General features: G+C 46.2%; 1 protein-coding gene across 1 annotated transcript in view; it reads right to left on the reverse strand.

The window, feature by feature from the left end:
- The window catches only part of CRIM1 (cysteine rich transmembrane BMP regulator 1), a gene marked incomplete at its 5' end in the record, with an annotated part of 135,599 nt that overhangs the window by 80,152 nt on the left and 36,961 nt on the right, over positions 1-18,486 (reverse strand). The window contains 2 exons of the mRNA XM_023746239.1: positions 14,075-14,195; positions 15,217-15,459. Coding sequence (XP_023602007.1) covers positions 14,075-14,195; positions 15,217-15,459 — 364 coding nt within the window. The remainder of the gene's footprint in view (positions 1-14,074; positions 14,196-15,216; positions 15,460-18,486) is intronic.

Consider the following 18,486-nt stretch of genomic DNA (forward strand, 5'->3'; position numbering starts at 1 on the left):
AAAATGGAAGTGGTAGAAACTGTAGGAAAATGGAAGTTGCAAGCCCACATGGTTCCTGCAGGATTTATAAAATTAACTTCTAGAACCACGCCCCATGGTAGTGGGTGTGGCAAGGAGAAAGCAATGACACACACTGCACACACTGCCCTGCCGCCTGGATGTGACCGGCTGGGGAAGAGAGCTGGGGACGTTCCCAAGGACTCAATCCTGGTGGCAGGAAAACCAGAGGCACAGAAACACGGCCGAGAGGACCCACAGGGCCCCGTGGAAAGGAACACGGGACACCTGGGACCCGGCAGGCTTCCTGAAGCCCACTCCATTCAGCCAACAACCTGTTAACGATCCAGTCCCAGCAATGAGCTCTCAGCCTTTCCTTCCTTAGGCTGTGGTGGGCCAGGTGGCCTCGGAGGGTGGAGAGGGGGCAGGGGAGAGACGCAGGAAAACCAGTCAGAAAAAGGAGGGACACAGTGTGCTCCGGGAAGGAGGAGCGGGTTTGGAGTGGAGAGTAAGTTTTAATAGAGGAACATAAGGCATTCTCTCTTCGGAGCCAGGATTGCCGACTGCACGAGAAATGAGAAATGCATGCTTTGGGATGTGGGTTTGCTTAGCTTGTGAGCACCCATTTGCTGAGTGCGGACATGCAGAAGGGCACTGACCTGCATGGCGGCCGGGGGCACACAGGCCCTGCCTTCCCTTCAGGGAGGCGTTGAACACATAATCACAAACGGGATGTGGGATGTGGACTATCCCATCCCCTTCCCGGGGCCGGTGAAGACCACCACCATGACGTCAGGACAACGCATCTATTTGAAAACCTGAGCCAAGCGTTGCTGCCTGGGCTGCTAACACTCCTCCAGAGCCTGCTGGGCCGAGCAGGCTGAAACAGCTGCCTTTAAGCCCGTGTCCACTTGGGTGCGTGGGGCTGTCAAGCCCCAGGCCTCTGCTCACGGTCATCAGTGCAGAGTGAGGACGCTCTGGCCTCCGGTCCCGGAGGGAAGGTGCATCCCCAGAGTCCTGCTCTGCTCTTGGGACTCGCCCTTCCACGCCGCCTTCTCTGCCTTCCCCACTTTTCCTGTGGGGACCACCTCTCAACACCTGAACACCACCACACAGGGCACCACTCAACCCTCTCCTACTCATCACCTGGTTCTCGCCTGAAAACGCTGTTTCCTTGCAGCTCCTCCAGGGAGACCGCAAACTGCCCCCCTCCCCCTTACTTGTTCACCTGGGCTGATGGGAGGTGGACATTCTCCAGGCTGGCCTCTGGCTAGCAGCCCCACCTGGTTGCTCTCCTCTCAGCCAAGCCCTCCCTCGGAGGTGTTGCCCCCTACCCACTGCCTATGGGGGGGAGAGGGGAGAGTCCAGAGATAGCACTCACATCAGCCTTAGACTCGAGCTCTGGCCACTTAGGAGCCATATGGCCTCAGGCAAGTTACATCCTCTCCCTAAGCCTCAACTGTACCATATGTAAAAGCCAAGATCATTAAAATATGCCATAGGACTGCTATGTAGATGAAATAAACGGATACGTGCAAAGCACCTCGGACACAGAAGCACTCAACGCCTGCTAGCTATTTCATGTAATTATAAGCTGGACGGCTGCATGTCTATGTGGGAAAGGCATTTTCATCACCCTGACCTCACCCGATTTTTGGAATCCAGTGACTCTGGCTCCCGCTCCCCTTCAGCCGCTCACTCCGATGGCCACAACACTCTGAACTCTCTCAAGTGAAACATCCTGCTCGCTGATCACACGGCTCACCCAGTTCTCTCATCCGTGTGCTCCCCCGCACTGACTCATCACCCTCACGGCACCGGCACCTCTCCTCCCCAGATCCTTCCCTTTCTCCTCAGTCTGGGCCTGTCCGGAGTGTACCTCCTTAATGAGACAGCCCCAAACCCCTGGGGCTTACTTGAACCACCGTCCTCATGAGGCCTTTAAACGTCCTGCCCCTTTAACCTGCGTTTGCATCTGGTCCCTTGACCCCCAACCCTAAGTTAGTGAAGCCCGGAGACGGCAAACCTGAAGTCTGCAGGAGCTGGGCAGGAGTCCTGGAGCGCAGAGCTACTCCAGACAACTCAAGAGGGTCCCTGCTCCGCGGGGGCATCACTACTCCTTCCGCATAGAAACTAGATGGGCAGTGTTACAGCTATACCTTCCAAACGCTCCAGAGAAGCCAGATGTTCATGTGAAGCCTCCCAGTTTTTCAGTGTTGATGAGTAATCTAAAGATACCCCCCCCCAAAAAAAATAGGCAAAAGGAAAACATGTTTGGGGGGGGGGGTGCAATCAAATTCAGTCCCAAGGCTGCCAATTGCAAATCAAACCAATGACCTCCTCCTCTGTGCTGCCGAGGGCTGCTGGGGAGAAGCACACGCCCAGCAGTAGCTGTCCTACGTCCTCAACACTGAAGTTCCTCATGTCAATGGCAAACCTCCACTCACCCCCAAGGACCACTTCTCCAGGATGCTTTTTCTGACCAGAGGCCCAAAGGTAAACAGCTGATGCTGTGTGTACCCGTGCACAGCAGTGTGAAGGGCACAGACTGCGAAGTGTCCATCAAGTGGGGAGGCGTGGGGGTGGAGAGGAGGTCATTCCGGGAAGAGGGGAACACCTAGTCAAATGTACAGAAACAAGAAAGACTGCAGTGTGTCTAGATTGGAGCAAACAGTTCAGCCCACCAGGAGCATATTATGGTGGGAAGGGGACTGGGGGACCTTGTAGAGGGGCTTGCAGGGGACGTGGCTAGAGAGGTTGGCCAGGGGTGGCTACTAAGGGATCCTGCGTATCACACTGAGAAGCATCTTTAATGGAAAACATCTTAAACAAGGGATGCAGTCTTGCAAAGAGGAGGTCATCTGAGGAGAAAACAATTGTTATGAATTTTATTCTTCTTGAATCATAAAGATAGGTGGGATTAGAATGTTTTAAGTCGCAAAACATATTAAAAGTTTAAAAAGCAATGACGCCAATAGCCTAGAATGCCCTTTCCTCTTTCTCCATCTGCCGAACTCTGACTCATGCTTAAAGATTCAGCTCAAAAGTCAAAACTGACAGTTTTCCGAATGGAATTAATCTCTCTCTGCTCTGTGAGCTTACTTTTCCTTTTGCACACTTCTACTTCTCAAGCATGTAGCAGTTTAAATACTAGTGATTTATACATGTTCGCCTTCCCTTTAGACTGCAAGCTCCTTCACACTGGTGACGACATCTTAGTCCCAACAGGTAGTACAATGCCTGGCACAAGATAAACACTCAACAATTTGTTCCCTGAACACACCAAAACCACTGATGGCAGGACTTGCCACAGATGAACTGTCTATAAATGTAATTAAAAGCAGATATTATTTACCTGTGTTAGACACTATATAAGGTGCATCCTTACCATCAAAAACTACACAATCTAACGTCTTAGGAAGTGTCAGAAGATTCTTCAAGAAACCCTGGTCTCGCTATGGAAATCAAAGCACTTGACCACGTCATCACAAGAGCCATGAGATACAACTTCCTTCCTTTCCAAACAAGGGCAAAGTCAGAGAGAGAGCATTTAAAAGGCGGCCGTCTGTATGATTCAGTGGACTGACAGAGCATGAAGTCCAAGAGAAACTAGCTGTCTTGACCCTCAGGGTCCCGGTTAAGCGGTTACATATCTACTGGGCGAACAGAACCCCAAGCCCTCTGCAAACTGTGTCTACACAGCAAGAGGAGCCCGGTCACTCCCACCCAACGTAAAGGTGCAAATGAAGAGTGGAACACATGCTATGGAATATGGGGGTGCGGTTGGCGTTTCCAGAAGAAGGAGGATTTTAACATTTTAGGTTTGCTTATCTGTGATGTAAACAACTTCCCAATACACTTTTGCAGAGCTGTGTGGCACCGTGGTTCCGGTGGCCTGTGTCATGTCTTCAATGGGGCTGGGCAGGGTTCGCACGATCCATGCGGTGGAGTCTGCTTTCCAAGTTTCCCGCAAGCGTAATGGAATTCACAGTTGAGTCTTTCAGTGACAGTCAGAGGGCATGTATTTAGACTCTGGTGACGGCCAGGCCCATTCAGACCAAACTGTAAGCCAATGAAGCCAGAGGGAGAGCCTTGAGCTTTGTTTCAGGACTGAAACCCGTATAAAATAAAACTGTACACTATACACTGGTCAACCTCACGGTGAAACACAGGTCTAAGGCGCGTGGGAAGGAAGCGCAGGGCGTCCACATATGAAGCAAATTACTGACAGATTAACGTCTCTGCACGGGAGACAGTTCATCTCCAGCGGGCAAGGGCTCTACTTCTAGGAAAGCATAGCTTCCTCCATCTGGGGACACGTCCAATAACAACATGGAATTCCTACAACTATTTTGTTTTAAAAACATCAGAGTTTAATATAGACTCTGGCTTTTTTAGTTATGAGATGACTTGCTCTTTTGGGCCAAAAATTACTGTGACAGAGGGCAACAGAATAGATGTTCTTTTCTTAGTTGAGAAAGAAGGGCTTCGAATACATTTCCAAACTTTTCCCCCCGCATGTGTTTAAAAACTGAGAGAACGCTACCATGATAGCATGTTCAGGAGTCAGAGAAATGGTTTAGATCTGTGCTATGCTAATGCATATTTTACATATTGTATAATTTTACGTTTCCCCTTAAAAGCAGCTGGATAAATTATCCAAATGAAAGGAAACCACCAAAAAAGTGAAGTGAATGAGAGAAATTTGCCTACCAATAGACTGATCTTTAAACACAGGAAACAAAAACTATTATTAAGTGCCATCTTCTTTGAGACAAAGTCCTGGGAATAGATGAACATGATAATTAATTATAAGGTTTGATAATGTCCTTGTGAAAATGCATCTCTAGGGCCAATTTCCACTGGCTATTTAAGTAGGTATTATACAAGCAATTTAATCACCTAACACGATATTAAAAGCATATGGGCCTACAGTACATATTACCTAGTGATCTAAAGAGCTTAATACCATCTCAAAGAACTAGGGCGTGCTCCCAGTGCTATGATAAAAAAAAATCTGTCAATTCCAAGCCACCCTCCGGATCAGGCTCTGATGTATGTGCCTGGTTGGGCTAATGTGCCCGTGTTCCCGACCCTGAGTAATCCTCAACCCCGTGCTCCCAACACCCTCGTAGAGATTTAAACAGCAGGATGATGGGCCGAGGCTCTGGAGATAAGAGCCGACTGAGCAGCTCTGGGAAGCTCAACCACCCAAGTGGAAGTAGGTTAGCAAACAAAGTGAAAGCACTCTTGACACTGTCCCTCCACCACTATTACTCAGAAGCAAGGGATGACTCAGACGTTACTGGAGCAGAGGAATAAGAAAATCCACCGAGTTCTCAGTAAGATGGGAACTGTGTCATCCTAAGATTTAAAAATGCAGGCAAATAGGGAGGAATATGAAAAATTATCACTAGTTATTCCCTGTGTGCTTTTCTTTTCTTTTTTAGGTCCTTGGTTTCTTACTTTGGACGTAGAGCTGGCATTATTACTTTATGGCTTTTTCTTAAATTCAGGTTTTCTTATTTGGTACAAAGCCATCCATTAATTTTCTTGAGGGCAGACTAGTCAGTTGGTGTGTGTTCTCTTATCACTTTCCAAAGGCCTGAAGCTGTTTTGAACTGGCCGAGGTGATATCTGTTTAGCTGTCGAGTTCCTTCCAGCCTGGGCCGTCTTATTCGTCGTCGTTCCCCACACCAAGCCCCGGGTTCTCTGTCTTCCATGAGGTCCCCCGTGAGTCGCTGCCATTTAACTGAGCACTTTCCAATCTGCGCCCTGTTTTCACATACTGTAGCTTTGGGGTTAGAGTCATTCCGATTCAACTCAAGTGCTTCTGAAGGGAAGAGACGATCTGCCAAAGATTCCATTCCGCTGGCTTCATCCGGTATGAGTCAACTTCAGGCTGTGAATTCTGGAAGCTCCTTTCCGAAATATCTGTATCCTTCACAAGAAGCAGTGTGCTAGCAATCTGCTAAGATTCCGTCACCAAAACACAGTATCACACCAAGAAACCAGGACCGAGGAATGGGAACGAAGCATCCTTGATCTTCCACGTGAAGTAGCAGTATGAACTCGTGCATGTTACGGAGAAGGTGAGTTCCTCCCCACTGCTCTGGTTGTGGCCTGTATATCTGACCTATCTCAGCTACTATGGGGTTGGCATCCTTCCTTTTATCTTACTTCACTTCCTGGACCTACAGAGTTTAGAGCTATTATGAAAAACGACAGGGTGTGAGTTGGAAATTGTCTTCTAAGGTGAATGTCTTGTAAGAGAGAAACAAAACTGAGGCTTAAACAAAAACATGGAACTTAATTCAACAGATTGCTTTTTGTTTTAAGAGAAAAAGAAAGTGATGGTCCAATCAAAGTTAGGAACAAAGAATCTAAAACTCCTCCCCGAAGGCAATGCTCTGTGTGTCTACGTGTTTGTGTGTAAGTGTGAAATACAGAACACTCCAATAAGAATATGGAAGAGCTAAATAAACAGGAGTTACAGGGAAGAGAGACAAAGACAGAACCTCAGGGAAAGTACAGCTCGTAGAAACCACGTTCTATTGGAAAGCAGTTTCTAAGAGTAAAGCCTTATACCATGAATTCAGCCTCTGGTCAGATCGCCTCTGCATCTGCTATATAAGGAACTATCTATTCATAGGTATATTTAAAAAACATAACAGGCAATCTACTTTATTGGATTATCACCCAGCTCTACAATTCAACCAGCGCTGATGACTGTGGTTTAAATCGTTAGTCTAATCGTTTATTTCATTTTGCCATTTCTAAGGTTTCCTAGTGAAAAAATGAGGAAAAAAAGTAACCACCATTCTTTCATGACTTCATTTGGACTTGTTCCCCTTCCTCTCACTACGCAAATCACGTATTTCCCCATTATCTGTGGGACACTGGGATTTTCTAAAACTTTCCCTTCTCCTTCCTTTCCCAGGAGTCTCCTGTTGCCAGCGGCGTGGGTTCCTCCCCTCTAAAGGGTTTGGGAAAGTCAAAGAATGTCAAGGTTGAAGTTACTTTTGCGGTCATCAAATCCCTCCTCTCCTCCCTCTTTCACAGATAAGAAAGCAGACCCAGAGGAAGTGAGAGGTGTGTCCAAGTTCATGCAGAAAGGGGCCTGGATTCTGGCGCTCAACTTCAGCCAGGTGCTCTCTGCACGGTGCCACGTGACGCGTGGAGAATTCTTTAGCTGCTGGACAGTTTGTTCACATGTACTTCGCTCACAGAGGACAACAAAGCAAAGTATAGGACATGGACTGTTAAGCCTTCTGAGTGGGGCTGGGGAGGGGCTCAGGCTGACAGGACAGGGCTGCCTGGTGGGGCTCGTACTAACAGCACAGCCTGGCTCTGCCACTCACTGGGCAGGGCCCTTCCTCGGGTGAGGATCCATCTCTGAAATGGGAGAGCCATACAACCTGCCCCCTGGTGGAGGGGGGAAGAGTGTGTGTGTGTGTAAGCTCTATGGTTCACACACACACACGCGCACACACACCTGTGTAAGCTCTATGGTTCAGGCTCGACTACATTTCCACTGCAAAGTCACATAGCAGTCAACATTTATCTAACATATCATAGAAAATCTTTAATTCTTTTGGACTAATTCTTTCATTTTTTAACATACTTTTATTGATTTCAGAGAGGGAGAGGGAGAGAAAGATAGAAACATCAATGATGAGAGAGAATCATTGATCGGCTGCCTCCTGCATACCCCACACTAGGGATCGAGCCGGCAACCGGGGCATGTGCCCTTGACCAGAATCGAACCTGGGACCCTTCAGTCCACAGTTTGGAGCTCTAGCCACTGAGCCAAACCGGCTAGGGCTGGACTAAGAAAAAGTTTAACATGTTTCTATATCTTGATTTAAAAGTAAAATACAACCTGCCCCCTGGTGGAGGGGGAAGAGTGTGTGTGTGTGTGTCTCAGAAAGCAAGAGATATAACTGTTCAGGGTACAGGTTCTGAAAGAGAACGGGACATTTTAGTCGGAGAGGCCGGAGCCAGGGAGCTGGGCTCGCTGTGCTGGGCTCGAGCAGGAGAAACCCTATTTTAAGTCTGAACACTATAAACAATGACTTATTTCCACCACAAAACAATCCGACTGGATTTTTCTCCATAACTTTTAGGAAATGCCTATTTATAGACAGAAATTGATAACAGAACATTTCAGAACAAAAAGTTTGGGACAAATCTCATTAAAATAAATTTAGAAAGGGTGACTGTCAGTAACATATGACCCTCATTCATCTTAATAAAAATATAAAAATAGTTATGTAACAAATCAAAATGCACAGGGTACTGAAAACCTCATTTGAGTTACAGTAAAAGTGAATAATGTAGAGAGGTAATACTGTCTAGATGTTTAACTAGTTAATGTCTACCCTGGAAGCCTGTATCTAAAAAGACTGGTGAAAAGTTACAGGGGTCAAGGGAAGATTCTGTAAAATCGGGCACACACACTGGAGATAGCAAAGAGTGAGGAGTGTAGAGACAAAAACTGTCCTAGGAGCTCTCTGGAGAAATAGCCCCCCGGGGCTGAGGGCAGGGCTGGCTGGCACAGGAGAACATGGGATGCCCAGGTGTACAGCCCAGGCTGGGTCTACCCTCTACCCATCTGGTGGGTCCATTTCCCTCTGACAACCATTACTGAATCAACCACTATAGAGGAGAATTTCCATGCAACACCTTTGAAAGGTTTTATTGTGGGCTTGTTTTGGAATTGACTTGGTTTCATTAGGCAGGTCTTGTGGCATTTCCTTCGGGTGATGACAGAGCACTGAGTTTAACTAGTCACAACATTCCTGAAGGAGGCGAGTTAAAAAAGAAAGGTTGGCTAAATGATGCTTAAAGCTGAGGTGGTGCTCCCAGGCTCCTCGAGCAAGTCTGCTCCCAGGTGAACTGCTGATGGGCAAGGGAAGAGAGACCCAGAAAGGTAGGGAAAGGAGCTGAACCACCAGGTTGCTTGAAGGACACCTGAGGACGGGAGCCCCAGGGCCAGAAGGACATTCCCCTTGGGAAAGGGTCACATATCTGCAGCCCTCCACTTTCTACAACCAGAAAATGAAATCTAACGAGCACCTACATGACTAAACGTATGCTGTGGCAGCTTAAAAAATGGCCACAGATTCTTTGCCATTTCTCCTGTGGGATCTATTGTCGGCTCTTTGAATCGGGGCTATCCTGGTGACTTGCTTTGGCCAAGAGAATATAGTGGGGGTGGTGCTGTGTGACTTCCAAGAGGTCTCTGAAGGCTTTGCTACTTCCTCTCAATTCTGCCTTCAGGTAAGGAGGCCTCCCAGCCATCCCACCTGAGTTCCCAGGCATGTGAGTGACATCACCTTAGACCTCCCAGCCTCAGATGAGGATCGGCCAGCTAATTATAGAAGAGCAGCCCAGATCACACAGTTGTGAGAAATAATAAATCACTGTTGTTTTAAGCTATTACATTTGATGGTGCCTGTTACACAGCAATGAGTAACTGAAGCATACGTATATCGTGTTAATATGTACTATGCTGATATAAATAAGTATGTGGATGAGATCTGAATTCATATTCATTGAGACCTGAATTCATATTCATTGATATATATCCTTGACTTAAAACACACATACACACAATCATCAAAAAAACTGCAGTGAGAGCACAGGCCTTTGAATCAAAGAACGTGGGCTCAAGACTTGGACCTGCTCTGTCCCTTGTACCAGAGAACACTTATGATTTTGCACAAGTCACGTATTTCTCAACCCATTTTCATGTCCGTAAGTTCCTCATGGAACCAGATGACAATAAAATGAGAATAACCAAAGTGAATGCTTTGTAAACAGCAAGGCACAGTACACAGTTAAGCTGTCTTTGGTACTGCTACCCTACGTGCTACTTATAGAATTTTTTGTTTTTCCTTCTCTGCAAAGACGTCATTGGGATCCAAGTGACTACCCTAACTGTCTGGCTGTAAGCTTCCTTTTGCTTGGAGGTGTTTGCACGCACACATACAAAAGGCCTTCCAAAGACATTCAAGTGCCATGAGCCACATGGACAGTCCCATTTCTCCTTCTTATCATGCAGTGCTTAGGCCCAATGTACGGCCCAGCGCACTCACTCCCTTCCACTACCTTCTGAGAGGTGTGATGAGCTGCCATAGAGCTCCCATCACAGTCCAGTGCCAAGAGAAGAGAAAAGGATGGAAAGAATTGGCAGGGGGCCTGGAAACCTAAACCAAGCCGAGGGAGGGAAGAACTAAAAATGGTTAAAAGCTAATTATATCACATAAGAATGATGTCTAAACAGGATGAAACACCGCAAAAGAGGGAAACACAGGATGATGGGCCATTATGAAAAAGAAGAGATGCAGCAAGGAACGAAGGCATAACCTGTGCTTAGAAAGGGCAGAGGGAGGTGGGAAACCCAGAGTGGTCAGGGGCAGACACGGAAGGGGATACCCACGTGTGAAAGGCACATCTAGAGTCAGTGTCTGTCACGTGTGAGGGCTCAATTCATGAATGAACGAATAACTGAGTGAATGACTGAACTGAAAAGAGACAACTCTAAAGAAAATTAACAAATTGAGCGAGGACTCACCCCGAAACAGGGCAGCAAACGACCTGAACAGGTGACACAGTCTCACTGGGAATGGCAATTCCATTCGGATGGAAATGAAGGAGGGAGAGGATTATTTTTTAAGATAAGGTGGGAGAAAGTCCACACATTCCTTTTGTAGTCTATGGAAGGCATAATATATCCTTATAAAAAGGGTGGTTACTTTCACCCAAGGTGCGTCTCTACCGCCAAACTTTGATATTTCATCTGATGTTGTCCTAACTGCACAGGGCCTTTCCCCTCTGAATTCTCCACATAATCAGTGTTATCTAAGATGGCTCTAAATTCTTAGCAATGCTCTTTCCAATTATGCTAGTAAAGGTCAAATAATCATAACAGGATTTTACATGCTCTACAATGATCTTCTTTATATCTAAACATCATGCTTATGAGAGCAAATTTTGAACATGGTTCATACATAGGAACAAAGTTACGTCGTTTTTTTGTTTTGTTTTTTCCCCTCTTAAAATACTACCACTATTACTACCTACGAGGCTCTCTTCTATTTCCATTTCCACATGATTGTTTGGGTTTTTATTCTCTTGTCAAAGTATGACTTGTCTATTGTCCTCCCTAGAAAGGAGGAACCTACGTAATATGCTAAACTAGGTTAAGCCACAGTCTGAACATATTCTGTACTTAGCAATTATTCGGTATTTACTGCATGCACAGAGGAAAAGAAAGACACAATTTCTGACCTTAGAAACATCCTTTTGTTGGTGAGACAAGACTTCATACATGTAACACCAAGAACAATGCAAGGAAGTATATGATGAACTGCCACATGGGGAGGTCTATTTTGAGAGTTCCTACGGGGTGGGATGGGAGTTGGCTGAAGCATGAAGACCTTTGTGGGTAAAGTGGGATTTAATTGGAGTCCTGCAGGATGAACAATATTAGAAAAGGTGGAAAGGAGAGATAAAGGCACCCTGTGCTTTGAAAAGTGAGCTTGGTGTTTGGAATGGATGGTTTAGAAAGTATTGAGAACTGGGCCATTAAGAAGGGGGTTGGGGAAAAACTGCAGGGTTTTAAAGTGAGCCAAGGCAGGAAGATAATTTTCCTCTTCTTCAACATATAAGTCATTATGCCTAAGAGCGGGCGCATTTGCTTATTCATTTGTTCGTTCATTCATTCATCAATAAATGTAGATTGGTATACATCAAATCCTATTCCAGGTACGAGAGCCTCTAAAATATTCTCTTCCCTTGAGAATCACACAGAGTGGGAAAAAAGCTGACAAAAAGAATCAATGATGTTATATATTATTAAAGTGCTATGATAAAGAGACGCACGGGAATTAAGTTAAAAGAGGGCAGAGGAGGTACACCTAAGTCATCGTAGGGGCTGAAGACTAAAAACACTTTGAAGAGAGGGAACTGCAATCCAGAAGGAGGAGTGAAAGCTGTCGAAGGGGGAGAGGAGTCAAGTGCAAACGCAAAAGGCAGGGAGCGTGAGAGCGCTCGGGGAGGGGCCATGTCAGGTGGAAACACAGGATGTGTGTGTGGAGAAGGGGCGGGGGCGGGAAGCAGGGGTCACCGGCTACCTAAAGCACAGGAAACTAAAGAGCTGTGAGAACTTACCCCTTCCCTGCAAATAATTTACAGTGGGAGCCTGAATGACTTCCTTCTCCATGTTCCCCATTCCTTCATCAGAGGCACCTTCCACTGACCACGCCTTAGTTCCGAATGCAAAGTCAAAAACCACGTCCCTACAGTAATAACCATCCTAAGGTTTATGTTTACCAGACTCACAGAAGCTTGGAGAGGAAGACGGACGGCTTCTAGCTGAACCTCCTTTCCAACATCACATTTCTTCTAAGCATTCCTGGCAGGTGGCCATCCAGACAGAAAGAACCGTCTCCAGCTCCAGGGAGCTCAGACTATCTCAGGAAGCAGCCCAATTCATTACAGCACATCATTAGCTGTGAGAAAATGTTTCTTCTTCAACTGAGATTAAAGAGGTCTTCCCGTAGCTTCTACCCACTCCGAGCCCCTGGCGTGCCTCCTACGCGCAGATGGTCCTACATTACCCTGATCGCAGTGAATGAGGGCTGTCCCTTTTCCTCACTGAAGGGATTGTTCACTAACGACTGGCTTTGTTCTGATTAATTGGGTTCTGGAATATACCACGCTACCTTCCTTTTCATAAAGACCTTGAAGGGACATCTGCTACTTTCAGCAATGCTCCACTCCCTTCCTTTATTGATTAGTAATACCCTATGTTTGCACGATGCTTCACCCCTTTCCAAGCATCTGCACGCAAATTCTCCTGTCACAGTATCATAAGAAGGGGCTGTGCCACTATTACATTATCTTCACAGAAGCTTTTGTATCTGTTTTATGATACAGTGTAAGGAACAGGGAAGTCATGTCAAATATGTCGGAGAGAATTTCAGGGTCTCGGACAGGACAAAGGTGAGGTGGTGTTAAAGAACTCATGTATTTTAAGACAAGAAAGAAGAAAGAAGTAATTATCAGAACAGCCTGGAAAGTCTACTCCAGATACGGACAAATAATGGGTACTTACCTTCACTAAGGATCAGAGATACTCCCAGCTGCATAATCACAACTATTCATGCAACAAACACAGGTGCCAAGTGCCTGGCACTGGGACTGAGGGAGACAGAGTGAAAGAAGGCAGTGTCTGGATAGTAAATGTAGAGCAAAAGTTGAAAGGAATGAGATGACTTAGCCTAAATGACGTCTTAGTGGCCTGGGGAAGGTCATGGCAGAGGGCGAGAGAGCATCTTAGAAGGAGCAGGATGTAAGCCCCCGTTTCTAAGCAGGGTCTTCCCAAAAGCCAAGCCCAAGGGCCAGCTCTATGGTGGTGCAAGGAAGCCCCTCATTACAGACCTGCAGCCCTTCACGCTCGGGGATGAACCCATCCTATAGGCTAAGTGGATGTCCTGCTGCTACGACTAGAATGCCAGCCCCTTTTTCTCCCCATCAAGCCAAAGAGAGATGTGTTTGTTACTCCAGAAAGTACTGCAAAAACATAGACTCCTCTTTGCCTCTGCCAGCAATAGGTCTGCAATAGGTCTGGTAGATGTGAAGAATCCTTGGGGAGAACTCCATGATGCAGGGTTTCATCCTAGTGGTCACAATGGTCAAGCTCCTGTAAGAGTCACTGCAGAGGATCGAATGACATGCCCGCTATGGATGGACACCTCGCTGCCTCCCTGGCTACCTCCTGAGGGGCATGTCTGCCTGGACAGTTCCCAGTCTGCAGAAGTGCACGGCACCCCGACATGAAGGGTCTATGAGGATTAGTGACTGCCCCTGGGAACACCTGGCTTGGATCCGAGGAACCACACAGGTAAATACCAAGTTGTAGTAACAGTTCAGTGATTTCTCCGCAGAAACGGGAGAAGATCGGGTTTCCCTAATTGTTGGGGAAAACAAACTGCATGCTTGAAACTTTGCCTCCCAGGATGCTAACACACAAGACAGGAGGAAGCTCATTAACTGAGGACAGACCGACCTTGTTGGCAGCGTGCAGCAACCGTCCGCTGTGAGTCTGACTTGAGTTTCGTAGCTATCCAGGGGGCACACGGCCTGCTGAACGGAGGGGCACTCCACAGTGCTGCAGTCCACGCTGAACACTGGAAGGGGCAGACAGAGGCACCGTTTACTGTGACATGTACTGGCATTTTGACTGAGTCCCCAAATGAAACCCTGGCTCGGGACACATTTCTGCAGCCGGCCTCGCTTCCCAGAAGCCTGTCCTAACACGGGCACATTCGGTTCACTCAACGTTCGAGATCGGTAATGCGTCCCAGGTCTTCGCACAAGGAGAGCAGGGGACAAGACACTTAAGAGTTCAGATGAAGACACAGAGAGAGCATTAAGCCAACGGTGGTTACGTGGGTAGATGCGCTTCTAATAAAACAGTTCAAGAGATGCACAAAGGATTGTTTTGCTTGAAGCATTTATCCAGCAGTTAAGAGAAATCTGACTAATGGTTAGAGACATGTAAAGAGGAAATCACTAGAGCCCAAACCTATTCATAGACCACGCAAGATACACTGCCAGAAGACCAAGGAAGTTAGAAATAACCTAAAGCAAGAAACAGCCGGGACACCGCAGCGGATCACACGTGGCAAAGAAGGTGAGTGAACAGCCAAAGATGACTTGGCACATGCTATCAGAGCCAACAGATGGATGTGGGGAACGGGCAAGAGGGAAGATCGGGGCTGAGCACTCCCTTACGGAACGTCTGGCATTCTGATGCCTGTATGCACCTAAAAAAAACTTTGTTTTATGTATGATGGTTATTTTAAATGTGATCATTAAAAGCAACAGATAAATCTGCAAATGAAGGCTCAGAGACCTTTTCTGGGGGGAAGGAAGCAGCAGGTACCTTAAGTTTTAACCCCCCCTCTCCCATCAAGCAGACATGGAGGGGGACAAAGAAGAAGAAAAGGGAAACAGACAGGGTCCCCCTCTGGAGGCACTGTGGTACCAGGGAATCATTTCTCTGCTTCTCTGAAGAGGAGGCCAGAAGTCAGGCTCCTCTAGCCCACAGCGACAGACGCGCAGTGTACCGGCGAGAATGCCCGTCTGCACGCGGAAGGAGGGGCTGCTGTGGAGGGACGCGGCTGCTGAGACGAGGCGCGTGCATACCTGGTTTGCACTCATAGAGGTCACAACACTCTCCCGGCTTCCCTGAGGCCTTTGACACTAGAATGTTCAGGTATCCCGGCTGGCAGACTTTGCGCAGGCAGCCCGCGGGGTCGCACACGCAGCGGCTGGGTAAGGGGCAGCACTTCCCGGGGGGAGCGTAGCCCTCGATCAGGACGGAGTCCTCAGGACAGCGCGGGGAGAACTGGACTTCACAGCGGGCCTTGGAGCAGTCCGGCTTCTCTTCTAAATGGGAGAGACAAAGTTTAGCACGTGCCGGGAGGCTGTGGGGCGCGTTCCACAGAAGCACACGCAGTCCTAGCGATCCAATGACTAACCAAAGAGGACGGGAGAGGAAGCGGTCTGGTGAAAACCCTCACAACCATGACACCTCTCCCGAGATCTGCTCACGGACACCAGGATGGGAGGCTGAAGTTGCCTCTGTCTCCATCTTCCCTCTCACTTGTGTTGAATTATCAATGTCCAGCCTGTTGGCCAAGATGAAGACAGGCAAAGGGAAGACGCCTACACGGCCAGGAGAATCGGAACACTGAACTCAGTCCCTGACTAAATGAGAGATCCTTGCACTTAAAGGGAGTTTTGAGGGCTGTTCTTTGAAAAGAGTGCACGCTTAAATAACAAAATAGACCCACACATAAATCACGGCTGCTTCAGGGACGGGAGACGGTGTACATGACAATCAGCACGGAAGAGCTCTGATTGTTGAGGAGACGAACTTATTAAGATTCTATGATGTGGAATCTCAGTAAGGTGGACGACGAGCCAAATTCCCCTGTAATTTCCCTAAATGCCATCTGGTATGTTTCTGTCTCCAGCAGAGATCCAACAAATGTACCGCATTCTCTTTTCTCTAGTAGGATGCACTGATCCATCGCTGCACCTCAATCTTAGAAACAAAAACCGACCAAGCAAAGCCCTAGTTTCCGGAGACATCAGTCCATTCCTCAGCTCCTTCGTTTACGTTTTTAAGAAACTTACACCAACATTAATTAGGTCCTTGAGGAAAGACGGAAATAAACCAGAAGCACATCATAGTAGCCTCAGGACCTTGGGGGAAGGGGGGAAAGATGGTACCATGTAGTATTGGGGTACGCTATCATAAGCTCTGCCTTTCCTCATGTAAAACCCACACAGAATCACAAAGCAGGATTAGACCTCGTTCACAGTCTTCTCGTTTAAAAACGCTCTTCTCTTTGTAGATAAAGAAACTGAAGCCCAGAGCTGAAGCGATGCGCCCGAGGTCAGCGGTACACCTCAGGCGAGAATCCAGGTCTCCTCACTTTCAGTTCTCCTGGTGCTTCATCGCACAAAAGCAGATCTATTTCCTAAGCCACGTGTTCCTCGGGTCGTTTCCTACCTCAACTGCTGTATCTTTCATTTACTGTCCATCTTCCTTATCTAACTCCTTCATATCCAATCAAAACATAGTACAGGGAAGTCTTCATCCTCATCGCTCTAGAAAATTCATTCAAACATACTTATTGAGCTCCTGCTGTTCCTGCAGCCTGGGGCATCCCATAAAGAGAAGAAGCATAGGTCCCTGACCTCAAAAAACTTACAATGCAGTGGAGAGTGATAGAAAATAAACAATAAACATTATGCCTAAGCAAACTATAGAGATAGTAGAGGGTGGTAAGTGCTACAGGGGGAAGAACAGAACAGAGCAAGGGGGAATGAGGATGCATGGAAGAAGAGGGAGCAGTGAAAACCTGGTGAGAACAGGCATGGGCGGGAAGCTGATAATTGAACAAAGACTTGAAGGAGTGAGGGCTGGGACGCGGAGATGGCTGGGAGGAGAGCATCCCCGCAGAGGTAGGCACAGGACGTGTGTCCCAGGACGGGCACGGGGGCCAGGGAGGCAGCAGCAGGATAGATGGAGGATGCAGATAGCTTCTTTTCATATAATAACTACAGGCAACCGCTTTGAGTAGGAAAGAGGAATTCCACTCTTGGATCCCGGTCAGAACGGGCAGAACAGAGCAAAAGGCTGAGGAGGAGAAAGTGAATCTTCACTGTACGGGGACTAACAGAGCTGGAGTTTGTAAACTGCACCTAGGAGATGGTGTATCTGGCTGACAACAAACACATGGTCTCATAATTAATAAGAGTTCTGTGACTTTAACTGCAAATAGCTCTTAATTCCCACTCTTGTTAATGGGCCAAAATTAATTTTTTCTGTATCACATTTTATTACATTCTAATTGTGTAAAATATTTGGTATCTATAATCACTTTTCAAACATATGCACCAATAAAACTTGTTTTCATTAAAACCCAACATATTAGATCTTCCTAGTTATTCTGCTCTTTGTTTCTTGAAACAGTCCCAACATTGTCATCTATTGATGTGTGTTTTGCAGTTAGGGCCTTAAGACATTTGTTTACTTCTTAAGAACTGTCTTTGTGATATACTGTTGCAAAAACACCCCTTGGAAAAGATTTAAGAATGTTAAAAATGAGGGTTAAATCTGATTAAGTGCTTTTTCAACTTTTCTCAAGATGATCATACTGGCTTTCCCTTTAATTCACTAATACACTCAATTAGATTTTAAATCATCCTTGTCTTCTTAGAATAAACCTGTTTCAAAAGATCCAGCTGGACTTGATTCCTAAAATTAAATTTTAAAAAATATATAAGCTTGATTAATATTAACCTGTAGCTCTCTCCTTTGTGTGTGTATTAGCTTCATCCAGTCTTATTTTCAGAGTCACACTAACTTTCTCAATGAGCTGTTTCACATTCTACCGCTTTCTCAGCTATAATACAGGAATTATCTGTTCTATGATGTTTTCATAAAAACCCACTTGTGAAACTATCCAACTCGGTATTTTTATTTTAAAGTAGGAAGCGACAGTTTTCTTTTTTGACTATTATTCACATGTTGTACCTCTTTTAGAATAATCTTTTCTTACTAACATACTTTAGTCAGAAATTCAATCTGATTAATCTAGATTTTCAAATTCATTTTAGGCTTTATTGATCAAACTTTCTTATTTGTAGTTTATATGTTCATCGATTCTTTTAATTTTTTTAGTTTCTTCCTTCTTGGCCTTGCTAACTATTTCACTGATTTTTTTCTCTAGTATTTGAAGATTAATGCTTAGTTTGCTTTTGTTTTATTTTCTTAGAAATGTTAATAATTTTAATACTTTATTCAAATACTGCTCTGGTTACATTCCAATTTTTTATATGCATTACTCCCAATGTAACTCATTTCTAAATAATCTATAACTCAACTTTGGTTTCTTCTGT

This window comes from Myotis lucifugus, unplaced genomic scaffold, assembly GCF_000147115.1.
Source record: "Myotis lucifugus unplaced genomic scaffold, Myoluc2.0 scaffold_6, whole genome shotgun sequence".
NCBI lineage: Eukaryota > Metazoa > Chordata > Mammalia > Chiroptera > Vespertilionidae > Myotis > Myotis lucifugus.